The 10056-nt window shown below is 39.8% G+C and overlaps 1 protein-coding gene across 16 annotated transcripts in view; it reads right to left on the bottom strand.

Annotated features, from left to right (window-relative positions):
• Positions 1–8068: 8068 nt before the first annotated feature.
• The window catches only part of BIRC6 (baculoviral IAP repeat containing 6), a 203300-nt gene continuing 201312 nt past the window's right edge, over positions 8069–10056 (bottom strand). For all 16 annotated transcript variants that reach the window (XM_074331867.1, XM_019741686.2, XM_074331868.1 and 13 more), the window contains one exon: positions 8069–9200. In XM_074331867.1, the coding sequence (XP_074187968.1) occupies positions 9021–9200 (180 nt within the window). In that variant the 3' untranslated portion in view covers positions 8069–9020. The remainder of the gene's footprint in view (positions 9201–10056) is intronic.

The following is a 10056-nucleotide window of genomic DNA, read 5'->3' as shown; positions in this document are numbered from 1 at the left end:
ACACTTTTTCTTCTCATCCCATCTCTGGACCTTTGTCCACGGTTACTGTGCTAGGTATTTCATATAACTTATGTTGTTGAGGGCCGGCCCGGTGGCTCAGGCGGTTAGAGCTCCATGCTCCTAACTCCGAAGGCTGCCGGTTCGATTCCCACATGGGCCAGTGGGCTCTCAACCACAAGGTTGCCAGTTCAATTCCTCGAGTCCCGCAAGGGATGGTGGGCTCTGCCCCCTGCAACTAAGATTGAACACGGCACCTTGAGCTGAGCTGCCTCCCGGATGGCTCAGTTGTTGGTTGGAGCATGGGCTCTCAACCACAAGGTTGCCAGTTCAATTCCTCGAGTCCCGCAAGGGATGGTGGGCAGCGCCCCCTGCAACTAAAATTGAACACGGCACCTTGAGCTGAGCTGCCGCTGAGCTCCCGGATGGCTCAGTTGGTTGGAGTGCGTCCTCTCAACCACAAGGTTGCCGGTTCGACTCCCAAGGGATGGTGGGCTGTGCCCCTGCAACTAGCAACGGCAACTGGACCTGGAGCTGAGCTGCGCCCTCCACAACTAAGACTGAAAGAACAACAACTTGAAGCTGAACAGAACCCTCCACAACTAAGATTGAAAGGACAACAATTTGACCATTGTTCCCCAATAAAGTCCTGTTCCCCTTCCCCAATAAAATCTTTAAAAAAAAAAAAAAAAAAAAAAAAAAACTTATGTTGTTGATACTTACAACAGATGAAGAAACAGTCTCAGAGAAGCCAAGTAGCTGGTTTAGGGCCACACAGCCAGTAATCTGAGGAACTGGCTGGGTCAAGCCTCTCTTGTTTCCTCTGTAACCCAATAGAGTATCATTGACTTGGATTCAGAAAGTAAACTTGTAAATCAGCCAGAAAGTACCACAAATTCCCACATCTACAGCTAAGAGATGTTAGACCACTTTAGGAGAAAACTAGGACTAAATGAAAGACTTTTTATAACATTCCCACAAACGTAGGAAAAAAACGGCGGCTCTTCTGGAAGCCTTTAAACCTGTTTGATCAATATGACAACCTGCCTCACTGAACATCCACCAGTCAGCCCCTTGTTTCTGAAACAGCCTGTCAGCGATGGACTCACTCTACCAAGCATGTGTCTGAATGCCAGCAACGAACAAGACATCATGCTTCAGTTGATGTCAATTCCTTAACCCTCTGCAAGTCTGCCATCTCCTGGACTCCACACTGGCCCAAACTCTATGTAAGGTCACCACTCTTCTCTGCTGGGATGCTGTGCCTCACCAACAGTGTCCCCTTAGAGTATGTCATGGGCTGAATGTGTCTCCACTTCCTACCCCCAAGTTCGTATGTTGGAGTCCTGACTCCCAGTGAGGATCCCTCAACATGTGATGGTATTTGGAAGACCCAGTCTTTAAAGAGGTCATTAAGGTAAAATGAGGTCATTAGGGTGGGCCCTAATTCAATTTGACTGGTGTCTTTATAAGAAGAGGACATTAGGGGGGAAAAAGGGCACAGACGTTTACAGAGAGACCATGTGAACACAGAGAAAACAGCCACTACACGCCAAGGAAAGAAACCAACCCTGCCAACTGCTTGATCTTGTTTGAGCTTCTGTCTGTGGTGCTGTGTTATGGCAGCCCACGAGGTTCAATACACTATAGTAAGCAATAAATTCAGCTTTATCTTTTCATTTCAGGTATTTAGTGGTCTCATCATTCTCTGACAAACCTGGAGGCTCCACTGAGACCATGTGCAAGGCCATTGTAGGCAGCATTCTAGGAACCCTCAGACCAGCACTGGCCCCTTCAGCCCAGAGCTCACGTGTCCTTCAGCTCTACTGCCAGGTGAGTTCGTCTCAACAATATGAGAGGTAACTACTTTCATTGTGTTCCCCCTGCTAAATTTATTATTTTATCCTTTGATTTTTAATGGAGTAGGTTTTGTATGTTATTAGGCCTAGCCCTTTGTTTTAAGAGGTTAGACCTTTTGTTAGAGGTCCAGCATTTGGTTATCTGACCTGTGTCTTTTTTAAGATTAGACTTTCTGTTTGGGAGGTATGTCACTTGGTATTTGTGCCATACCCTGCTTGTAGTAGTTGTCCATCGCTGTGTAACAAATCACCACAAAACATGTAGCTCCAAACAATAAACACTGGTTACCTCACAATTTTGAGGCGGAGGAATCTGGGTGCAGCTTGGCTGTGTGTCTGACTCAGTCTCGCTCTCTCCCAGAGGCTACTTATACACAAGGTTCAAACAGGAGAGGATCTTCTTCCACGCTTATCATGTAGCAGGCCTTACGTTCCCACAGGCTGTGGGCCAAAGACATCAGTCCTTTCCACATGGCCTCTATGTGGGGAAGCTCACAACAGGGCAGAGGGCTTCTCTCAGAGCGAAACCCAATACAGAGGCTACGATGTTTTTGTGTCCTAATCTCAGATGTGAACCTTCACTTCTACCACATTGTTCGTGAAAATGAAATCTGTAAGTCCAGTGCGTATGTGAGGGGAGGGAGGCAGGTATCACTGGGCTCGTCCTAGAGCTGCCTACCACGCTGCTTATTGTTGTGCTGCTGGCATTGTTTTTGCTGATGTTTGTCTACATGTACAAAGTCTTGCTTCATGTGTTTTTGTTTTGCCCGAAATTGTCTTTTCCTCTAGAATGTATAAGGAAGTGTTCCATAGGAAATGTATGGAAACACAGGCCAAGTCTCCAATCCAATCCAAGCTGGCCATGAAGTATGTTAGGTTGATGACCAATCTGTGAAAAAGCAGTTAGTTAAACTTGCCTGTAAAACCTTCCTGAGGGCGCTTCCTGCCTTGTCAATTTGCGAAAAGAAGATCATTTTGTGTAATCTGTATTCTAGGGTCAGTAACTATTGGGGCCATTGATCATACGTACAGTCCATCACTGACTGGCCTCCACTCAGTTGGGGAATTTGAGATACTGTCACAAGCACATAGTTAACCAGCTGTACTGGCCTCCTTGGTGTGTTACAGGTTTGTCTACATCAACATCTAAATTGCTTCCTGGAAGAATTTCTACCTCTTACATAAAGCCAAACCATAATCCCAACCCTTGAATTTTCCTTGGTAAATAGAAAAATTAAATTAAAAAAAGTTTTTTGATTTTTTTTTTTTTTTTAACTTAGAATAACAATGGCCATTAAGGGAAGTTTTTGACACGTCAGAAAAAATGTTTAAGGGGCATTCTGAAAAAAATTTAGAGACCAAACACCCAATAAATAAGTCGGCTTGTTTAATTGGAAAGTGAGGCCTCAGAAAAAAACAAAACAAAACTCCCAGGTAGTCTCAAAGACTTTGTAAACCTTCTGAATCCTATCAAGTTCCTCTCATTTTACTTAGCTTTACCTGATTTTCCAGTTAAACTCCTTTTTTCCCAGTTTTCACAGCACGTACACGAATGCTCTACATCAACCCTTTAAGTGGCAGAAAAGAATGTAGATTCCTGCAGAATAAAGGTATAGAGGCAGATAAACCACAAAGCTAATGAAACTTAAGGTTCAGGGCCCCTTCCTCACAAGCTCCGGCAAGGGTCCTAACAATGTCGTCACCTGATCATAAGACTGTGTGAAATTTGCAAAAGAAACAAAGTAGATTAATGATTGGGTAGGGGTGGTGGGAGGACAGGGGGAGAGGAGAGTGATAGCAAGACATCTTCATATCAACCAGTTAAGTCCACTTCTCCAATCAGGTGACATTGGAGTGGCTGTGGTAATTTGGGGAATTCAGGAAGTTGAGTTGTGGATGTATTTTGATTTAGTGAGATAGATTTATGTAGTTTGCAGTCATTTCTTCATATAATTGAGGTATTGCTAAGCACTTCAGTGTAGGGATGGCTTCCAGGAATGCTCCTACAGCCCTCTGTGCTGACCTATTATGAAACAAAATGCAAGCTGGAGGTCTTAGGATGAAATAAATGAATGAATCTTGTGGTGCTCCACACCAGAGGTAGGTGGGTAATGGAAGAGAAACAAGATTTGAAATGTAGAGCCAGAAGCTATGTAAAATTCTTCCAATAATCAGACAGTTAAAATTGTGAGAAGATTCACTCCTGATCCAATGCCCCGCCAAAATGAAAATCCACCCGACAGGAATATACTTGATTTTTACAGAATATATCATTATAAATCCATTTTTTTCTTTTTTGATTGGAATCACAGCATATAGAATTTATGTTAATACACTGTGTACTGTCTGTGGCAGAGGTTGTATGTTTTCTGCATCCTGACCATCAGTAAAAAACAAATTTTGATCAACCATACTAATGAACTGTCTTTCTTCTATTCAATATTAGAAAATATAACAAAAATTGTAGTTATGAAGTGATCAAAAATTGCACCCAAGAATAACAAAAGCATTTTTAAGATTGCAGCCAGTATATGTAAGAAAAAAAAATTATAAAAATATATCTGTCAATTAATATAAGTATTTTTATGTATTTTGTCGTTTGTGGCATTTTAATTGATCATGGTCTCTTTTGTTTGAAATAAAGATCCACTTGTGGAATATTTAAAAATGTCTAAAAACAAACAAAAAGACAATTATATTGTAAAACTGTTAGGCAGAAGACAGATTTGAAGTTAAATTAACACTACTATCAAGATCAAGAAAAGGACTATACTTAAGGATTTTCATCAACTTCAGAAAGACAGATAAAAAAGACCTTTAAGATAGGTCCTGTACTACAGCTCTATATTAATTCAAAACTCAATAAAAATGAAGAGGCCATCTGGGAAAAATACATTCAAGTAGCTCATAGATATTAACCTCTTAAGACAATGCACACAAAAAAATGGGAAAAGGTATAAAGTGATCACTCACAAAAAAGAATTTCAAATCACTAATAATCATAAACAACGTTGAAGAAATGCAAATCAAAGAATGTTGGATGACAGGTGAAAATACCAGATTAAAAAACTATCATCCCCAGTGCTGGCAGGGCATGGTATCATTAACTGATACTGGAAGTGTGAATCATTACCACATGTCTGGGAAGCAGTCATTATATATCGAAACCTTTGTTCAAGTAATTCTACTTCTATGATTTATCATAAGGAAATAATTAAAGATATAGACCATGTTCATTAGAAAATTATAACTAGAAAAACAGAAATAACCTAAATATCCAATAGTAAGAAATTAGTTAAGTATTTCATACAGCCATTCATTTGCTATCATAAAAAAGTCGTAACATATTGTTAAAAAGTTGATAAAATTGTATCTACAACAAACCAGTTATATAGAATATAGTAGAGGGGAAGATACCAGAATATTAAGGGTCTAACTTCATTTTGTATTTTTTAGTATTTTCCCAATTTTCCATAATAAGCTATAAATTATCATAATAAACTCAGCATTACTGAGACCAAATGAACCTGAAAGCCCTGCCATACTCTGACCATCTTGCCCTAGACCAGGGGTGTCCAAACTTTTCTCAATGTTTTTTACCAAGGGCCATATGCGGTAAAATACACAAACAGCCGGGCCACTCACTCAAGGTGAAGTACGTATTGCCTCACTTGGTTTATTTAAGTAAACTAAATATATTTTTGGAATTTGCTGCAGGCCAATGAAAAATGGATCGCGGGCCGCAGTTGGGACACCCCGGCCCTAGACTGAAGCATCAGAGCAGTCGCTTGGGCCACGCTCCTCATTCCAGTCCTCTCGTACCCAGGCTGCCTGGTCCTGCTCTGAGGCTAACTCCCCAAGGTCTGCAGTTGGGCCTGTTCCCGTGTCTAGGTTGACCCAGTGGGCATGTGTGTTTCTATCTTGGAATCTTTAGGCCTAACCAGTATCATTATCTCCCAAGATTTGAAGCTTGTGTTTTAGCACACTGATAATATTCCAGCACCTATACAGGGATATACCAGAGTATTAACTTTAAATTGTGGAAAAGTATATAGAATGGTGAAAAAATGCAAATGTAGAAATTTGTCTACTAAATAATCAGCTTTTAAATAAATAGGCAGTTAGTAATACCGTGTTTCCCCGAAAATAAGACCTAGCCAGACAATCAGCTCTAATGCGTCTTTTGGAGCAGAAATTAATATAAGACCCAGTCTTATCTAACACAATATAAATATTAATTTTTGCTCCAAAAGACACATTAGAGCTGATTGTCCGGCTAGGTCTTGTTTTTGGGGAAACACGGTAGCTGGCTGGGGACCTCCCCTCATTTGAGTTGTATAGCACTGTGCCGCTCAAGTCATGGTCCGCAGACTGCTACCAGTTGGCCATGGGTTTAGAAAGTGAGAGGAAGCAGTGTGACAATGCTGCAACATTTTCATTGAATTTTACAAAACATCAGTCTCTGCTGGAAAGGAGGGGTAACCAAAAACCTTGGCCCTTCACCAGTTTAAGACAGACTAGTAAATGGAACATCTCACCTTACCCATCTTATCCTTGTCCCATAAACCAAATTATAGGACAAAGAAAAAAAGGTTTACAGTACTTCCTACATTTGTCTGACTTTGCAGATACTGGTCCTAATGCTAGATTAGTAGCTAAGCAGTTTATTTTTGTACTTTTCTTTAAGATAACACCTTGATAGTTTCTAGTTTCATGAACAATTGGCTTTCCTGTTTGAGTTTCTTCACATTCTGCGCGTGCTCTGGGACCTTGGCCATCCTGTGTCTGCTGGTCTCTGGTCCCTCCTTTTCCAAGGCCTGCACACTCTCCCTTCCTCCACTGGCTCCTCAGTCTGTAAACATACTGAAGTTATTCTCATACTGAAAGATATGTATTTCCCCAAGTTCTGTCCATTGTCTCTTCCTCTCCAACCCTTTAATTGTTCTAGTTTATGACCTACCATCTGGACTTTAGAGTGGGCTCTTAAATGACCTCCCAATAGTCGGCAGAATGACCTTCCTGAAGCACAATCTGACCAGGTTGCTCCCCCAATTAAAACCCCTTGAGAGCTCTTTATCAGGGTGACATCAAAACTCCTTAACAGAACAAGGTCTCCCATGACCCAACTCCTATCTTTCCAACACTACAACCAACATTCAGTTCAACCATCCCCACTTTGTCTCTTAAAATCCAATAGTATCTAACGTGGTGCCATTAACTCGAGCTCTCCTTTTGCTCTTGTGTCGGGAATAACTTTTTTGCCTGGCTAACTTGTTTATCTTCACCCTTCAAGACTCAGGATCTCTTTCTTTAGGAAGTTTTCCCTGACCACATCACCTCAGTGCCTCCTCTGTGCTCCCAATAGTGCCCTGTAAATAACCCTGTCAGAGAACTTACCAAATTGCACTGACATGTTTTCATGTTTGTCATTCAACCCTCAAGGGCAGGAGCCTGTTCGTACAAAGTGAGCACTCAAATGTTTGCTGGCATAAAGTCAGGATCCCAGATGGAACCACTTGGGGCCTTGGTTCTTTAAAAACATGAATTGGACCTTAAAGTACTGATGTTGTTCCTTTCCTTTCATAAAATAGCATTCTGAGGACTAATGGTGTCAGGTATAGAAAATGGCTGAACCTTATTTTAATGATTAAAAATAAAATTGAAAATTGGAGACAAATAATATACTTGCTGGTAACAGCTTTTATCATCCATCCTGACAGACCAAAAAACAAACGAAAAAAGAGAACAGGGTTGATCACTATCCTTTTACTTTTTATTGCCGATAATTTTACACTTAGATTTTAGCTAGCATGTCTATGGGGTGACATTTAATTGACTCTTCTTTCTCATAAATTGACCATTTTGCCATTCTTGGGTAGCAGCAGACCTAACACTTTGTGTTTGAGAACCTTTGATCTCCTGGTCACATACTGTTTGTCCCTCCCTTCTTCGGGCGTAAGGAGCTCTGTTCCCCTTTTTTTTCATAGAACAACTCACTGATCAGAACACAGTTTCTCCTGCTGGTCTGCTCCAGATTCAGGGTTCCCACTCACCTTATACAAATACTATCAAGAACCACCTTAGCTTTTCCTTTGTGATAACTGGCCTTGGAAAATCTCCTTTCCTTTCCCATGCTTAGGTCTTGAAAGTGTCCAGTTCTTTATAGAAATAGCATTTCACACATAGCAAACTGTTTTAGAAATAAGACATACTAATAGACCTAAGTCTTTATTTATTTGGCTCTAGAATTTGCATGAAAATGAGCCTATATGGCAGGTACAGAATGTACTGTAACAGCACCAGAGAGGTACTTCCTCTCTGCTCTACAGAGCCTCAGTGTTTAATACATACATGTGACTTTAGTAATAAAACCAGAGTCCAGGAAAAAAGGAGCCCTTGAGGAAAAAATCAGTTTAAGAGTGACTTTTCAAATTGACCATTCCTTCAGTTCAAATAACGGATACATTCACAAGCCCAAATGTTGGCATAGAATAAAATCATGTTCATTTATTTTTTTCTGCATCTTAGAATTAGAAGGCATAAAATTAAATATGTTGATGTAATAAATTCATCCATACAAGTGCAAGTCTCCAGCTATAATGCATTTTATGGCAGATTTATCATTTTAAAAATGTACCACTAAATCAAAAAAGAGGGAGTATGTCCATTTAACTTTTATTGAAGTGTATGGAGGAGGTCTTCAGAAATCAAATATGAGCATGAAGATATGGCCAAACATAAAATCTATCAAATTCAGTGAAAAGTTGCTGACTTTAAATAGTAGTTGTAAGAATGACCAATATATATTCTTTGTTAACAACCTCTCACTCTACAGTAAAAAAAAAAATAAAATAAACATTCAGTAAACATCCTTTCCTAAGGTAGTTTCCCTTATATATCAGTGATTTACCCATTTCTTTGTATACACAAATTTGTTCAACATACCAATCAGTGGTTCTCACAATTGAAAAATAAAAGCACAAAAAAGTTTACACTCTTGTACAGGTAAATAAAAGATCACCTTGAATTAAACTGGATCTCCTTAAGGGCATAGTATAGTTTCAGTTTCATTACCTATTACATAATTAGTTTCTTACATACAAATATTGACATATTTGGCTTGTGCTTCAAAGCCTGTGTCTATGAAGTCCACGTCAACGCAGCTCATAATTTGAAGTCACTGGGGAGTTCTTTGCTGCTGCTGGGTTTGACCTGATCGTGCATGAGAGTGTCCTCCGCGCCCGCTGGGGCACTGCACATGTCCGAGGCATCGTCGGCATCCGGGTCCAAGCCTTCAGGACAGGGAAGTTTTAGCAGCTCTTCCCGGAGCTGAGCAGTGTGACGCTACACAAAGGAAAATAAATGGCAAGTAAATCCAGGGATTCTAATGCAACATCATTTGTGGGAGAAATTGAGTTTACAACAAAATCCAAATCATATGCCTACAAATATTTACTGAGTACCTTCCTTATGCTAGCAACTGTAACAGAGTGACAAAATGGGCAAAAATCTCTCAAAATAATTGATGTTGAAAATAATGTTGTTGAAAAGCCCTGAGTAGTCTGCCTGCAAATGCTACTGCTGTCCCTAAACCATGTATATAGTAAGAGCATTGCTGATGACTTATGAGACAGCATTCATTTGCTACACAGACTCTTTAAATTGGAGAGTAACCGCTTGACTTGTAGTACAAGCTGCCTTTGGTCCAATATTTTGAGAGAAAAAAAGTCAATAAATTAAAATAAACTTGTTACTATTTTAGTGAATGGAAGGAAGTATTTACCAGGTAGTAGGCCCTGTGTAGAATGTTTGCAAAATGCTTCACACTAATTGTCTCACTTAATGCTCAGAACAAACCTTACAAATAATTTTATCATCGGAATTTTTTTAAACTCAAGCAAATGAAAAAGATCTAGAAAGACTACATATTACATAACTTTGTATTACCCCAGAATGTCACTAAGGAAAGGATGTAACAGAGAGTAGTTGGTTGTCTACAGACATTTAATTTCGATTTATAATTTTCTAGTGGGAGAGAAATGGCCTCAAATATCACACCAATGGCTTTGAAAATCAGTTGTGTCAATATCTGACTTTGAAAATGAACTAACCAACATTTACAGAACAATTTTTATGTATCAGGCACTGTGTTCAACATTGACAATGTAAAAGCAATGAATAGAAAAAGGAAGATATAATC

The sequence above is a fragment of the Rhinolophus sinicus genome, linkage group LG05 (genome assembly GCF_036562045.2).
Source record: "Rhinolophus sinicus isolate RSC01 linkage group LG05, ASM3656204v1, whole genome shotgun sequence".
In the NCBI taxonomy this organism is placed as follows: Eukaryota; Metazoa; Chordata; class Mammalia; order Chiroptera; family Rhinolophidae; genus Rhinolophus; species Rhinolophus sinicus.
Note: the sequence above shows the minus strand (reverse complement) of the source record. Positions and strands in the feature narration are given on the sequence as shown.